The sequence below is a fragment of the Ciconia boyciana genome, chromosome 30 (assembly GCF_034638445.1).
Source record: "Ciconia boyciana chromosome 30, ASM3463844v1, whole genome shotgun sequence".
NCBI lineage: Eukaryota > Metazoa > Chordata > Aves > Ciconiiformes > Ciconiidae > Ciconia > Ciconia boyciana.
In genome coordinates, this window is record NC_132963.1 from 1,530,448 (window position 1) to 1,546,841 (window position 16,394).

General features: G+C 65.3%; 2 protein-coding genes across 2 annotated transcripts in view; both read left to right on the forward strand.

Annotated features, from left to right (window-relative positions):
- The first annotated feature begins 10,945 nt into the window (after positions 1-10,945).
- On the forward strand, positions 10,946-13,632 carry ZNF574 (zinc finger protein 574). The gene has a single exon (XM_072848269.1). The coding sequence runs from the start codon at positions 10,955-10,957 to the stop codon at positions 13,478-13,480; it is 2,526 nt and encodes an 841-aa protein (XP_072704370.1). The 5' UTR covers positions 10,946-10,954; the 3' UTR covers positions 13,481-13,632.
- A 1,479-nt stretch (positions 13,633-15,111) lies between these two features.
- Positions 15,112-16,394, forward strand: part of GRIK5 (glutamate ionotropic receptor kainate type subunit 5) — a 32,958-nt gene continuing 31,675 nt past the window's right edge. Inside the window, 1 exon segment of the mRNA XM_072848186.1 lies at positions 15,112-15,152. The gene's annotated coding sequence lies outside the window, so the exon portion shown is untranslated.

Below are 16,394 nucleotides of genomic sequence, written 5' to 3' on the forward strand. Positions count from 1 at the left end.
GCAAGAGAAAAAGGGAAAAAAAGACCCCAAACAACGAAAAAAGCAAAAGAAAGAGGAAAAGAGAATGGAAAAAGAGGTTAAAAAAGAAAAATGGAGAGGAAGAAGTGAAATAAAGCGGAAAAGAGCAAAAAAAGGGAAAAAGCAAAACAGGAAAAAAGCGGGATAAAAGAGGAAAAAGTGTAAAAAAAGGGAAAAGGAAAAAGTGTAAAAAAAGGGAAAAGAAAAAAGGAAAAGCAAAACCGAAAAAAGTGGAAAAAAGAAAAAAACGGTAAAAAAGGAGGAAAACGGGAAAAAAAGAGGAAAAAGCAAAAAAAGGAGGAAAAAAACCAAAAAAAAGCGGAAAAATCCCCAAAAAAAGGAAAAAAGCAAAAGAACAAAAACAGGAAAAAACCCAAAAAGCCAAAAAAAGGAGCAAACACAGAAACGAGACCAAAAACCCACCAGAACCCCCCCCCCGCAGTGCCTGACCCCGCCCGCAGGAAACCAAAAATCTCCAGCGCAAGCTGAAGGCAAAGCCCCAAAACTCGCCGCTTTGGCCCCGAACGGCCGGAGAAGGGGCCCCCCCGCCGGACGCAAATACCTCATGGAGCCCCGGCCCCCGCCTTGCACCCCCTCTCGGCGCCGGCGCGGGGAAATACTGTGAAGGCGCCAAGCAAGGGAAAACCAATAAAAACCAATAAATTCCCCCCGAAAAGAAACTCTTGGGGGGAAAAAATCCCCAAAGGCCCCCAAAAGCCGCCGGATTCGGGGGGGGGTCCCCGTCCCTGAATGTACCCCCACCCCCTCCTCGTTTTCATGGGGTTTTGGGGGGTTTTGGACAGAGAGGAAAAAAAAAAAAAAAAAAAAGGAAGAAAAAAAGAACAACATTTTAATTTTCTTTTTTTGGGGGGGTGGGGGAGGGGCAGCACCTCCTTTTTGGGGGGGTGGGGGGGGGGTTGGTTGGTTTTTTGTTGTTTTTTTGTTGTGTTTTTTTATACAGAAAACGGGCGTCATCGCTTCTTCCCGGAGGAAAAGAGGAGAAAAACGCCAAAAAAAAAAAGGGGGGGAGGGGAAAAATAAGGGGGTGACAGCACCCCCCCCCCCCCGATACACCCGACGGCGGGGAAGTGAGAGACGATGCTCGAGCAGCGACCAAACCAAAAACCGACCCCGATACTGAGGGAAAAGCAACAAAAAGAAGAAAAAAAAAAACCCAAAAAAGCCAAAAAAAAAAAGCCAAAAAAAAGGCCAAAAAAAAAAGCCAAAAAAAGGCCAAAAAAAAGCCAAAAAAAAGCCAAAAAAAAAAGCCAAAAAAAAAAAGCCAAAAAAAAGCCAAAAAAAGGATACAAAAGGACAAAAAAAGACAAAAGAAAGGAGAAAGAAAGATTTAAAAAGGACAAAAAAAGGACAAAAAATGGACAAAAAGGACAAAAAAGGCCAAAAAAGGACAAAAAAGGCCGAAAAATGACAAAAAAAAAAGACAAAAAAGGCCAAAGAAAGACAAAAAAGGCCAAAAAAAAGCCAAAAAAAAAAAAAAGAACCGCACCCAAACCTCAGAAAAAAAAAAAAAAACCGCACCAAAAAGTGTAAAAAAAAAAAAACCACAAAAAAATTGATTTTTAGACCAAAAATTGACCCCGTCTCCAGGCGCGGAGCTCGGCGGGGGCGGGGCGGGGGGGATCCCCCCGTCCGGACGCCTGGGTCCCTCGGGCGGCGGCTTTGGGGGGTGTCCCCCCCCCCACCCCGAAACGCTGCCCCTCCCCCAGCATCCCCCCCCCCCCCCCGGGCTGATCTCGTTACCGAAGCTTTAATTACAGCTGCCAAACCAAATATGGGCCCGGGGGGGCGGGGGGGTCACGTCGCCATATACCTCAGCTACTTTAAGAGAAACCAAATAGAAATTGGGGGGCGAGGGGGAGGGGGCCGCCCCTCCCCGGGCGCCCCGACCCCCCAAACCCACCAGGTTTTGTACGTTGGCTCCTTGGGGGGGGGGAGGGGAGGGAGGGGGGTTGGGGGGAGCACCCCAGAGCGTGCCCCCCACCCCCCCCAGCTGGGTGCTGTTGGGCTGGTGTCCTCCTCGTTAACTCGCGTGTAATTGCGGGACTCGGCAGTGGTGGTGATGGTGAGGATGGTGATGGTGGTGGTGGTCACGGTGGTGGTCACGGTGGTGGCGATGGTGATGGTGGTGGTGGTCATGGCGGCGATGGTCGTGGTGATGGTGGTGGTGGTGGTGACGCCGGTGATGGTGGGGACTCGGGTGCTGTGGCCGAACGCCAGGTGCTGGTGGCCCGTGCTCATGGTCTTGAGGTCCTCCGTGGTGTCATGGTCTTGGGGACCTCCATTGGACCATGGTCTTGAGGTCCTCCATGGTGTCATGGTCTTGGGAATCTCCATTGGACCATGGTCTTGAGGTCCTCCATGGTGTCATGGTCTTGGGGACCTCCATCGGACCATGGTCTTGAGGTCCTCCATGGTGTCATGGCCTTGGGAACCTCCATCGGACCATGGTCTTGAGGTCCTCCATGGTGTCATGGCCTTGGGAATCTCCATCGGACCATGGTCTTGAGGTCCTCCATGGTGTCATGGGCTTGGGGACCTCCATCGGACCATGGTCTTGAGGTCCTCCATGGTGTCATCGCCTTGGAAACCTCCATCGGACCATGGTCTTGAGGTCCTCCATGGTGTCATGGTCTTGAGGTCCTCCATGGTGTCATGGTCTTGGGAACCTCCATCGGACCGTGGTCTTGAGGTCCTCCATGGTGTCATGGTCTTGGGAATCTCCATCGGACCATGGTCTTGAGGTCCTCCATGGTGTCATGGCCTTGAGGTCCTCCATGGTGTTATGGGCTTGGGGACCTCCATCGGACCATGGTCTTGAGGTCCTCCATGGTGTCATGGCCTTGGGGATCTCCATCGGACCATGACCTTGAGGTCCTCCATGGTGTCATGGCCTTGGGGACCTCCATCGGACCATGACCTTGGGGTCTGCCATGGTGTCATGGCCTTAGGGACCTCCATCGGACCATGGTCTTGAGGTCCTCCATGGTGTCATGGCCTTGGGGACCTCCATCGGACCATGACCTTGGGGTCTGCCATGGTGTCATGGCCTTAGGGACCTCCATCGGACCATGGTCTTGAGGTCCTCCATGGTGTCATGGGCTTGGGAACCTCTACGGGGCCATGGCCTCAGGGAGCTCCAGGCATCGTGGCCTTGGGGACGTCTGTGGTGTTGTGGCCTTGGAGACCTCCATGGCCTCGGCGATCTCCATGGCGTCGTGACCTTAGGGACCTCTGCGGTGTCACGTCCTCGGGGACCTCCGCGATGTCGCGTCCTCGGGATCTTCCGCAGCGTTGTGGCCTTGAGGACCTCCGTGGCGTTGTGTCCTCGGGGTCCTCCGTGGTGGTGTGGCCCCAGGCAGCTCCACGGTGTCGCGTCCTCCGTGACGTTGCGTCCTTGGGGACCTCCATGGTGTCGTGGCCTTAGGGTCCTCCGCGGTGTCGTGTCCTCAAGGTCCTCCGCGGTGTCGTGGCCTTGGGGAGCTTCGTGGTGTCGTGGCCTTGGCGTCCTCCGTGATGTCACGGCCTTGGGGACCTCCGTGGTGTTGCATCATCCGCCGTGTCTTGCCCGCAGGGACCCCCACGGTGTCGTGTCCTTGGGGACCTCCACAGTGGCACGTCCTTGGCCTCCTCCGTGGTGGCACATCCTTGGGGTCCCCCGTGGTCTCGTGTCCTCATGGACCTCCTCAGTGTTGTGCCCTGAAGGTCCTCCATGGTGGCACGTCCCTGGGGACGTCCATGGTGTCACGCCCTTGAGGACCCCCACGGTGCCGTGTCCCTGGGGACCTCCTCGGTGCCAGGTCCTTGACGACCCCCATGGCGAACCTTGGGGTTCCCCATGGTGCCACGTCCTTGAGGTCCTCCACGGTGCCATGACCCTGAGGTCCTCCATGTTCTCATGACCTTGAGGACCCCCATGTTGTCATGACCTTGGGGTTCCCCGTGGTGTCATGACCTCGAGGTCCTCCATGTTGTCATGACCTCGAGGTCCTCCATGGTGCCATGACCTTGGTGACCCCCACGGTGCCATGACCTTGGGGTTCCCCATGGTGCCATGACCTTGGTGACCCCCATGGTCTCATGACCTTGGGGTTCCCCACGGTGCCACGTCCTTGACGACCCCCACGGTGCCATGACCTTGATGACCCCCATGGTCTCATGACCTTGGGGTTCCCCACGGTGCCATGACCTTGGTGACCCCCACAGTGCCATGACCTTGGGGTTCTCCACGGTGCCATGACCTTGACGACCCCCATGGTCTCATGACCTTGGGGTTCCCCGTAGTGTCATGACCTTCAGGTCCTCCATGTTGTCATGACCTCGAGGTCCTCCATGGTGCCATGACCTTGATGACCCCCACGGTGCCATGACCTGGATGACCCCCATGGTCTCATGACCTTGGGGTTCCCCACGGTGCCATGACCTTGACGACCCCCACGGTGCCATGACCTTGAAGACCCCCATGGTCTCATGACCTTGGGGTTCCCCGTAGTGTCATGACCTTCAGGTCCTCCATGGTGCCATGACCTTGGTGACCCCCACGGTGCCATGACCTTGGGGTTCCCCACGGTGCCATGACCTTGATGACCCCCGCGGTGCCATGACCTTGACGACCCCCATGGTCTCATGACCTTGGGGTTCCCCATGGTGCCATGACCTTGACGACCCCCATGGTCTCATGACCTTGGGGTTCTCCACGGTGCCATGACCTTGACGACCCCCATGGTCTCATGACCTTGGGGTTCCCCATGGTGCCATGACCTTGACGACCCCCATGGTCTCATGACCTTGGGGTTCCCCACGGTGCCATGACCTTGACGACCCCCATGGTCTCATGACCTTGGGGTTCCCCACGGTGCCACCTCCTTGACGACCTCCTGGGGTCGTTCCCCGTTGACACGAGCCCCCCCCCGCCCCACGGGTGGTCGAAGGAAGCGAAGTCCCCCCCGTCCTACAGCCAAAGAGGGCCGGGGGGGGGGCAGAGGCCCCCCCTGCCCCCCCAAACCCCGACCCCCCCGGACATATACCTCAGAGACCTGTGCTCAACCAAAGAGCCGCCCGCCCCCGGGGTGCAGGGGGGGCCGCGGCGCCTGGGGGGGGTCCCCCACCCCCCCTTGGTTTTGGGGGGGGGGGCTCCCCCAGTTCTCGGTGCGTCTCCAGTTCCCGGGGTGTCCCCCGTGCCCAGTGTGTGTGTCCCCCCCCCACCCCCCCGTTCTTGGTTCTTCTTGGCGGGGGGGTCCCCCGGTTCCGGGGGGCTCCCCACACTTATTGGGGGTCCCCTTTATTGGGGGGGGTCCCCTTTATTGGGGGGGTCCCCGTTTAATGGGGGGGTCCCCATTTATTGAGGGGGTCCCCCATTTATTGCGGGGGTCCCCCATTTATTGGGGTGTCCCCCATTTATTTTGGGGGCCCCCCATTTATTGTGGGGGGGTCTCCAGTTCCTGGGGGGTCTGCAGTTCTTGGGGGGGACCTCCAGTTCTTGGGGCATTCTCCCCAGTTCTCGGGGGCTCCCCTTTTATTGGGGGGGTTCCCCATTTATTGGGGGCTCCCCAGTTCTCGGGGGGGGGTCCCCCCACTTCTCGGGGGGGGGGTCCCTGATTCCCAGTGGGACCCCAGTTTTCAGTGCATCCCCTTGCTCTTGGGGGGACTCCCCCGTTCTTGGGGGGGCTTCCCGGTTCTGGCGGGCTCCCCATTTATTGAGGAAGCTCCCCAGTTATTGGGGGGGTCCCCCCATTTATTGGGGGGGGCTCCCCATTTATTGGGGGGCTCCCCCATTCCCGGTGCATCCCCGGCTCGCGGGGCGCTCCCCAGTTCTTGGGGGCTCCCCGGTTCCCGGGGGTCTCGGGGTGGGGTAGGGTGGGGTGTGGCTCGGTTGGACCCCCCTTTCCCCTGGGGTGTCGTTCCCCCCCCCCCAAGAGGGTTGGGGGGGGGGCAGAGCCCCCCAAGAGAGCGAAACTTGCCCCCCCCCCCCCCCCGGGAGCTGCCGGGGGGTGTGGGGGTGGGGGGGTGACCTCGTGTCGTGACCCCTCGACCCCCCCGGTGTCACGTCCCCCCCCATGTCCCCCCTGTCCCCCCCTGTCCCCCGGGGCGGCGAGCGCAGCGCAGAGCAAACCAAAGATGTCCACCCGCCGCCCGCCCTTTTGTAAGAGACCTTGAGAAAATAATAATAATAAAAAATAATTAAAAAAAAAAAAAAACTGGGGAGAAAAAAACAAAAAAAAAACCCACAAAAAAAGCTGGAAAAGGTTAAAAAAAGAAAAAAAAAAAAAGGAAAATTTCTATACAAAAGCCCCTTCCCCCTCCCCTAAATGTCTATTTTTGACGCCGTGTCCCCGGGGACCGCGACCTCCCCGGCCCCGCCCCTCGCCTGGCCACGCCCCCTACTGGCCCCGCCCTTTGTCATGACCCCGCCTTCTGCCCTGGCCCCTCCCTCCTTAGCCCCGCCTCTCCTTCCTTAGCCCCTCCCCTCTGGACTAGCCCCTCCTCCTCATCTTAGCACCTCCCCATGGCCATAGCCCCGCCCCTCCCCCTTAGCCCCTCCCCTAGTCCCGCCCCTTCCACTTAGCTCCTCCCCTCGTCATAGCTCCTCCCTTCTTCCTTAGCCCCGCCCTCCATAGCCCCTCCCTTTCCCTTAACCCTCCCCTCCACCATAGCCCCTCCCCTTTCCTCTCAGCTCCTCCCCTCCACCATAGCCCCCGCCCCTTCCCCATAACTCCTCCCCTTCTGCCATGGCCCCTCCCATCCACCATAACCCTCCCTTTCCCCCTTAGCTCCTCCCCTCCACCATCGCCCCTCCCCTTTCCCTTAACCCCTCCTCCACCACCTCCCTCCTTAGCCCCGCCCCTCCACCCTTAGCCCCTCCCCTTTCCCGTAGCCCCGCCCCTCGCTCCCCCGGTGCGTGTGTCCCCCCTCCGTGTCCCCCGTGTCCCCTCCCCCCCCGGGTGGCCGCGCGCGTGACGTCATCGCCCGCCTCGTTCGTTGTTCGTGGGGTTTTTTTGGTTTTGGTTTTTTGGTTTTTTTCTTTTTTTTTCCTGTTTTTCCGGCTCCTTTTCAGGACGGTTTTTTGTAACCGCGTGTGTTCGCCCGACGGGAACAATAAAGAACTGTACAGAGCTGCCGCCTCCCCCTCTGTCCGCCCCCGGGACCCCCCCGGACCCCCCCGGGCGGTGGAGGGGTCCCCTCATCCTCCCCCTCCCCCCCAGACTTCCCTTGGGACGCCCCAACCCCCCCCCAGCCCCTCGCAATGGTCTGGCCCACGGCCCATGGGGTCATCCAGACCCCCAAATCCCCCCTCTCCCCACTGGTACGTCCCAGTTCCCCCAACCCTCCTTGGTATGATCCAGACACCCCCAAAATCCCACACACACGTTGGTACGTCCCAGTTCCCCAAGTCCCTCCTTGGTATGATCCAGATCCCCCTTCCCCCAAATCCCCCCCCAACCCTCCTTGGTACGATCCAGACCCCCCAAAATCCACACACACACGTTGGTACGTCCCAGTTCCCCCAAGTCCCTCCTTGGTATGATCCAGATCCCCCTTCCCCCAAATCCCCCCCGCGTTGGTACGTCCCAGTCCCCCCAAATGCCTCCCACACACCTTGGTACGTCCCAGTCCCCCCAGGTCTCTCCTTGGTACGATCCAGACCCCTCCAAATCCCCCCACACACCTTGGTACGTCCCAGCCCCCCCAATTCCCCCTTGATACGATCCAGGCCCCCCAAATGCCCCCCACACCTTGGTACTTCACAGTCCCCCAAATCCCTCCTTGGTACGATCCAGACCCCTCCAAATCCCCCCGTGGTACGTCCCATCTCCCCCAAATCCCCACTTGGTACAATCCAGACCCCCAAATCCCCCAATTTCAGCCCCCCGCCCTCCTTGGTACAACCCAGCCCCCCGTTCCCCCTCCACTACAGCCCCCCATAACCCCCTTGCTACGTCCCAGCCCCCCCCAACCCCCCCTCTTGGTACATCCTAGCTCCCCTCCCCCCGCCGCGTTGGTTCCTCCCGCTTCCAACATGGCGGAACCGCGCCCCGACGTCACGGGCAGCCGGGCGCGGGGGCGTGGCCGAGCGGCGATTGGTCCCCGAGCCCCGCGCGGGGCGGCGGTGATTGGTCGGGCGGCGGCGGCCAATAGGGAGGCGGGATGTTGAGGGGTGCCGGGGGGGGAAGGGGGAGAGAGAAGGAGCGAGAGCGGGAGTGAGACGGGAGGTGAGGGGGGGCCGGGGGAGCGGGGCCTGGGGGAGCAGGGGGCCCGGAGGAGCGGGGCGAGGGGGGCTGGGGGGAATGGGGGCCTGGGGGGGTTCTGGGGGGTGATGAGGGTCTGGGGGGCCTGGGGGTGATGGGGGCCTAGGGGGGGCTGAGGGGGGAACAAGGGGTCTGGGGGGTCCTGAGGGGGTGATGGGGGTCGGGGGGGGCTGAGGGGAGTAAAAGGGGTCTGGGGGGTCCTGAGGGGTGATGGGGGCCTGGGGGTGAATGGGGGCCTGAGGAGGGGAACAGGGGTCTGGGGGGTCCTGAGGGGTGATGGGGGTCGGGGGGGGGGGCTGAGGGGAGTAAAGGGGTCTGGGGGGTCCTGAGGGGGTGATGGGGGCCTGGGGGGGCTGAGGGGGTACAAGGGGTCTGGGGGGTCCTGAGGGGGTGATGGGGGTTTGGGGGGGCTGAGGGGGGGAACAGGGGTCTGGGGGTCCTGGGGGTGATGGGGGTCTGGGGGGGCTGAGGGGAGTAAAAGGGGTCTGGGGGGTCCTGAGTGGGTGATGGGGGTCTGGGGGGGGCTGAGGGGAGTAAAAGGGGTCTGGGGGGTCCTGAGTGGGTGATGGGGGTCTGGGGGGGGGGCTGAGGGGAGTCAAAGGGGTCTGGGGGGGTCCTGAGGGGGTGATGGGGGTCTGGGGGGGGGCTGAGGGGAGTAAAAGGGGTCTGGGGGGTCCTGAGGGGTGATGGGGGTCTGGGGGGCCTGGGGGTGAATGGGGGCCTGGGGGGGGGCTGAGGAGGGGAACAGGGGTCTGGGGGTCCTGAGGGGGTGATGGGGGTCGGGGGGGGGGGCTGAGGGGAGTAAAAGGGGTCTGGGGGGGTCCTGAGGGGGTGATGGGGGCCTGGGGGGGCTGAGGGGGTACAAGGGGTCTGGGGGGTCCTGAGGGGTGATGGGGGTCGGGGGGGTTGAGGAAAGTAAAAGGGGTCTGGGGGGTCCTGAGGGGGTGATGGGGGTCTGGGGGGGCTGAGCGGGGAACAGGGGTCTGGGGGGTCCTGAGGGGGTGATGGGGGTCTGGGGGGCCTGAGGGGGTGATGGGGGTCGGGGGGTTGAGGAAAGTAAAAGGGGTCTGGGGGGTCCTGAGGGGGTGATGGGGGTCTGGGGGGCTGAGCGGGGAACAAGGGGTCTGGGGGGTCCTGAGGGGGTGATGGGGGTCGGGGGGTTGAGGAAAGTAAAAGGGGTCTGGGGGGGCCTGAGGGGTGATGGGGGTCTGGGGGGGGCTGAGCGGGGAACAGGGGTCTGGGGGGGTCCTGAGGGGGTGATGGGGGTCTGGGGGTCCTAGGGAGTGAAGGGGGCCTGGGGGGGGGGCTGAGGGGAGTAAAAGGGGTCTGGGGGGAATGGGGGCATGGGGGGGGGCTGAGGAGGGGAACAGGGGTCTGGGGGGTCCTGAGGGGGTGATGGGGGTCTGGGGGGTGAGGGGGTAAAAGGGGTCTGGGGGGTCCTGAGGGGGTAAAAGGGATCTGGGGTGGGGGGTGAGGGGGAACAGAGATCTGGGGGTGTCAGCGGGGAGGCTGAGGGGGTAAAAGGGGTCTGAGGGGCACCCTGAGGGGAGAACAGGGGGCTGGGGGGCTTAAGGGGGGATCAGGGAGCTGGGGGGTCGGGGACTGAGGGGGGTAATGGGGCTGGGGGGCTGAGGGGGAACAGGGGCCTGGGGGAGTTGGGGGGGCCGAGGGGCACACGGGGGTCAGGGAGACCCTAACAGAGTGTGAGTCTGTGGGGTCGGGGGGCCCTGAGGGGTCGGGGGGGCCTGGAGGGGGTAACAGGGGTCTGAGGGGGTCAAGGGGACCCTGAGGGGGGATTGGGGGCTCTAAGGGATCCTGGGGGCTCTAAGGGATCCTGGGGGTCAAGGGGACCCTGAGGGGGGATTGGGGGCTCTAAGGGATCCTGGGGGCTCTAAGGGATCCTGGGGGGTCAAGGGGACCCTGAGGGGGGATTGGGGGCTCTAAGGGATCCTGGGGGTCAGGGGGATCAAGGGGACCCTGAGGGGGGATTGGGGGGCTCTAAGGGATCCTGGGGGTCAAGGGGACCCTGAGGGGGGGATTGGGGGCTCTAAGGGATCCTGGGGGTCAGGGGGTCAAGGGGACCCTGAGGGGGGATTGGGGGCTCTAAGGGATCCTGGGGGCTCTAAGGGATCCTGGGGGGTCAAGGGGACCCTGAGGGGGGGATTGGGGGCTCTAAGGGATCCTGGGGGTCAGGGGGGTCAAGGGGACCCTGAGGGGGGGATTGGGGGGCTCTAAGGGATCCTGGGGGTCAGGGGGGTCAAGGGGACCCTGAGGGGGGGATTGGGGGGCTCTAAGGGATCCTGGGGGGTCAAGGGGACCCTGAGGGGGGCATTGGGGGCTCTAAGGGATCCTGGGGGACTCTAAGGGATCCTGGGGGTCAAGGGGACCCTGAGGGGGATTGGGGGCTCTAAGGGATCCTGGGGGTCAGGGGGTCCGGGGGCTCTGAGGGGTGTAGGCAGGCTGGGGAGGGGCAGCAGGGCCCCCCGCTTTGGGCTGAGCTTGGCGAGCTGGGTCCGGGCATCCCCTGCCCCCCCGCTGTTCTCTAACCCCCCACCTCCCTCCCCAGCTCCGCCGCCCCCTCCCTCTCCGCCCCCCTCTTTTCCCATGAAGACCCCCTTCCCGCCTTGCCCCCCGTCTCTCCGCTCCCCCCACCCCGCCCACCCCCCGTCGCCATGTCGGAGCCGTCGGAGGAGACGGTGCTGTACGTGGAGCACCGCTACGTCTGCTCGGAGTGCAGCCACCTCTCGGCCTCGCTGGAGGACGCCCTCCTCCACCAGCAGCACCACCTCGGCCCCCAGCCGCAGCACCACTACGAGCTGGTGGGCTTGGCGGGCGATTACCAAGCTTTGGCCGTGCCGGAAAGCAGCCAGTACCAGTGCCTGGAGTGCGGGCAGCTCCTGGTATCGCCGGGACAGCTCTTGGAGCACCAGGAGATGCACATCAAGCTGTTGGGACAAGACACCGAACCTCCCCCCGCCGGCAAACCCCCCGCCGGCGCCGGGCAGATCCACTACGAGTGCGTGGAGTGCAAAGCTCTCTTCGCCAGCCAGGAGGTTTGGTTAGCTCACCGGCAAAGCCACCGCGCCGATCCCCCTCCCGCCCCCCAGACGGCCGGTCAAGGTCAAAACCAAGCCTTGGTGGATCTGGAACATTCTTACCGTAAGCCGGAGGAGGAAGAAGAGGAGGAAGCCGGGGCGGAGAGCGGCGACACGGTGCAGCTCCTCCTCTACGAGTGCGGCGAGTGCCTGCAGCTTTTCCAAAGCCCCAAAGACTTTTTGGAACACCAAGCCGCTCATTTGGCCGCCCCGGCGCTTAACGGCGGCGGCAACGAGACGCCGGCGGCCGCCGATCACAGCTACGAGCTGAAGGACAGCCCCGAGGAGGCGCCGGTGACGCCGGCGCGGCGGGCGGCCGAGCACCGCTGCGCCGAGTGCGAGCAGCTCTTCCCCACGGCCCACCAGCTCCAGCTCCACCTGCGCTGTCACCGGCTGGGGGCTTTCCAGTGTCCCCTCTGCAGCAAGGTCCTGCCGTCCCCCCCGGCTCTGGAGCAACACCTGGGGGGCCACAGCGGCGAATCCCACTTCCTCTGCCTGGATTGCGGCTTGGCGTTCGACACCGAAGCCGTGCTCTTGGCTCACCGCCGCACCCACTCCCCCAACCCCCTCCACCGCTGCCCCTGCGGCAAAGCCTTCGTCAACATGACCAAGTTCCTCTACCACCGGCGCACCCACGGCACGCCTCCCGTCCCCCGACCGCACCCCGAACCCCCGCCGGCCGCCGAAGACGCCGCCCCGGCACCGACGCAGGCGGAAACGGCCGTGCCGCTGGCCGTCATCTACTCCTCGGACGCGGGGGAAGCGCCGGGGCCGAGTTACCGCTGTCTGATGTGCAGCAAAGTCTTCTCCAAGCACCCGCAGCTGGCGCGGCACCAGCGCTTCGTCCACCGGCTGGAACGCCGGCACAAATGCCCGACGTGCGGTAAGATGTTCAAAAAAAAATCCCACGTCCGCAACCACCTCCTGACCCACACCGGCGAGCGGCCCTTCCACTGCAAGGAGTGCGGCAAGAGCTTCAACTCGCAGGCCAACCTCCTCCGGCACCGCCTGACCCACACCGGCGAGCGGCCCTACGAGTGTGAGGTCTGCCACAAGCGCTTCACCCAGTCCTCCACGCTCCGGCAACACCTCTTCATCCACAGCCGCCGCTACCCCTACAAGTGCCAGGAGTGCGGCGTGCGATTCCACCGGCCCTACCGCCTCCTCATGCACCGCTACCACCACACCGGCGAATATCCCTACAAGTGCCAGCAGTGCGGTCGTTCTTTCCTCCTCCGCCGTCTGCTGGAGGTTCATCAGCTCAGCCACGCCGGACGGCAACCCCAAATCTGCGCCGGCTGCGGCGCCGCTTTCGTCACCTCCCTCCAGCTCCGCGAACACAAGTGCGGCAAAATCAGCCGGCGTTTCGAGTGTCCCACTTGCGGCAAGAAGGTGGGATCGGCCGCCCGGTTGCGGGCGCACGAGAGGCTCCACGGCGCTCCCGGCGAGCCCCCGGCGCTGCCGGCGCCGCCGCCGGTTTCTCCTCCGGCGCTGCCGCCGCCGCCGCCGCCGCGCCGCCCTCCTTGCCCCAAAAGCTTCGAATGCTGCGACTGCAAGAAGCTCTTCAGCACCGAAACCTCCCTCCAGGTCCATCGCCGCATCCACACCGGCGAACGCCCCTACCCCTGCCCCGACTGCGGCAAAGCCTTCCGGCAATCCACCCACCTGAAGGATCACCGGCGTCTCCACACCGGCGAGAAACCCTTCAAGTGCGAGGAGTGCGGCAAAGCCTTCGCCATCGCCGTCCGCTTGGCCGAGCACCGGCGCATCCACACCGGCGAGCGGCCGTACCGCTGCGAGGCTTGCGGCAAAGCGTACCGGTCCTTCTCCAACCTCTGGAAACACCGGAAGCTTCACCAGCAGCAGCGGCTCCAACACGAACGCCAGGGCCTGGCGGAGGCGCAGGCAGCTGCCGGCGCCGTTGCCGGCGCCGTTACCGGCACCGTTACCGTTACCGGCGGCGCCGGCGGCGACAGGCAGGACTACGGCAGCGCCTTGGCCATCATGGAGACCATCGAGATCTACCCCGCGCCCCCCGAAAACGAGGCGCCCGGCCCCACCGAGGAGGGGGCTCTGGATGACGGCACCGCCGGGGGGGTCTGAACTGGGGGGGGGCCTGGGGATCCCCCGGGGGTCCCAGCTCGGCCCTGGGGGGGTCTCACCCCTGTTTTGGGGACTGGGGGACCCCCTGTCACCCCACTGGGGACACCCTCGTCCCCCCAGCTTGGCCCTGGGGGTCTCACCCCGTTTTGGGGATGGGGGACCCCGTCAACCCCCCAGGGACACCCTTGTCCCCCAGCTCGGCCCTGGGGGGGTCCCCCCCATTTTGGGGACGGAGGACCCCCCCATCACCCCCCCTGGGGACACCCTCGTCCCCCCAGCTTGGCCCTGGGGGGGTCTCACCCCTGTTTTGGGGACTCGGGGACCCCCTGTGACCCCCCCCCCGGGACTCCCACGTCCCCCAGCTCGGCCCTGGGGGTCTCACCCCCATTTTGGGGGTGGGGGACCCCCTGTGGCCCCCCCGGGGGCCCCCACATTCCCCCTCTTCCCCGGGGGGGTCTCGCCCCCATTTCGGGGGGGCTAACGGGGCCAATGTCCCCCCTGCCCCTTGTCCCCCCCCCGGGGATGTCCCCAGGGTGTAGCAGGGTCTCCCTACCCCCCCCCCCCGCCCCGTGCACCCCCATTTTGGGGGGGGGGGGCTCCCTGGATTGGGGGGGCGGGGAGTTGCTCATGGCCCCCCCTGTCGCGGGGGGGGGTAATTCCTGATGCAATTAAAAGAGAGAAACGGACCCAAAATGTCTTTATTGGGGGAGGTGTTATTTGAGGGGGGCTTTTATCCCCTGGGGGCTGTGAGCCCGGGGGGGGAAATTGCCCCGGGGGGGCAAGAGGGCAATTAATTGGGGGTATCGCCCCACGGGGGTATTACACTGTGGGGGTGTTATTGCCCCGTGGGGGGTATTACCCCGGTGGGGGGCTATTGCCTTTGGGGGTTACCCCCCGGGGGTATTGCCCCAAGGGGGGTATTACCTCGGGGAGGAGTTACCCCAAGGGGGGTATTTCCTCTTTGGGGTGGGGGTACCCCACGGGGGTACTATCTCTTGGGGGGTATTACCCCACGGGGGTATTGCCCTGGGGGGCAGGTATTGCCCCACGGGGGTATTACCCCGGTGGGGGGTATTGCCTCTTGGGGGGAAGTTGCCCCACGGAGGGGTGGGTATTGCCCCACGGGGGTTATGGCCTCTTTGGGGGTTATTGCCCCACGGGGGTGTTATTGCCCCACGGGGGCCATCTTGCGCTCGCCCCTCAATGCCGCAGGTGGGGCCGAGCCCCGCCCCGCCCCTTCGCCCCGCCCCTCCGCCCCGCCCCTCCTCTCAGCCCCGCCCTCCGCCCGCTCCCGCCACCGCCCCCCCTTCCCCGCCCCTCCTCCGCGCCCCCGGACGGACCCACACCGGGGGCTCCCTCCCACCAAATACCCTCGGTCAGCACCACCGCGGGGGGGTACCAGGAGGAGGAGGAGGGGGCCGCACACACGCACCGGGCATCCGCCCCCCCACCTTCCCGGGGGGCCCCGGACCGGCCCCCCCCCATCGCCTCCCTCGCCGCCGTCGGAGCCGCGTGCAGCGAGGACCGGGGGCCCGGCCGGGCCCTGCCCCCCTCCCCGCCGCCCCCCTTCCCCCCCCACCGCCGCCGCCGCCGCCGCCGCACCGGGCGGAGGAGACACGGCTCGGCCCCCCACCCCCCCGCGCCGGGGGCTGCGGCGGCCGCGCACCGCGTCGTGAGTACCGGGGGACCGGGGGGACCGGGGAGGGGGGGGGACAGACACACGGACACACACCGGGCTGCGCCTCCCCCCCGGCCCCCGCCGCAGCCCCCGGGCCGGTGTCGGGATCCATCGCCGGTACCGGGCCCCGGGGAGCCGGGGGTGGGATCCAGCCCCGTAGCCGGTCCTCGGTACCGGAGCCCCGGTCCCCGGTATCGGTCGTTGTCCCCCGTACCGGGGTCTGTCCCCGGGGTGCAGCCCCATCCACCGGATCCGAGCGCCGGTACCGGGGTCCGAGCCCCGGGATCCGGCACCATCCCCGGTCCCCATCCCCGGTCCCCGGTTCCCGGTATCGGTCCGCATCGCCGGTCCCCATCCCCGGTACCGGTGCCGGTCCCCGGTCCCCATCCCCGGTCCCCGGTTCCCGGTATCGGTCCCCATCCCCGGTACCGGTGCCGGTCCCCGGTCCCCATCCCCGGTCCCCGGTCCCCGGTTCCCGGTATCGGTCCGCATCCCCGGTCCCCATCCCCGTTCCCGGCCCCCCCGTTCCCGGTCCTGGTCCCCGTTCCCGGTCTCCACCCCCCTCCCCCGCCATTTCCCCCCTCCCCTCCTCCTCTCCTGCACCCCCGGTACCGATCCCCCCCCCCATCCCCGGTGCTCCCCCGCCCCCCCGCCCCCATCCTCCGCTCCGGCTCCATTCCCCGGCGCCGCCGGCCCCGTCCGTCTGTCCGTCCGCCCCCCGCGTCCGCCCCCCATCCGTCTGTCCGTCCATCCCCCCGTTCCCCCACCCCCCGTCCGTCTGTCCCTCCGCCATCCCCCCGTCCGCCTGTCCCTCCGCCATCCCCCATCCCCCCCGTCCGTCTGTCCGTCCGGCCCCCCGCCCCCATCTCCCCTCCCCCGGCTTTGGGGCTGCAGGAGCAGCCCGGGGGGTCCCCAGATTTTGGGGGGGGCGTGGGGGAAAGGGGCAAGGCCTTGGGGTCCCCCGGATTTGGGGGCGGTCACAGGCAGGGCCCGGGGGGGCAACGCGTGAGGGGGGTCCCAAAGGGGGGCGGGTTTCGAGGGGGGCTGGGGTGCTCCAAATTGGGGGGTCCCGGGGGGGAGGGCCGTCCCGGTGGGCCGGGGAAAGGGCCGGCGGGTGGGGAGGGGCGCCCCTGTCCCCCTCCCCCCCCCCCCGCCGTTGCCTGGCAACAGCAGCATCCTCGGGAGCCGAATCCCGTTGCCCGGCAACGGTTACCGGGACACGGGGCAGCTGCCCCG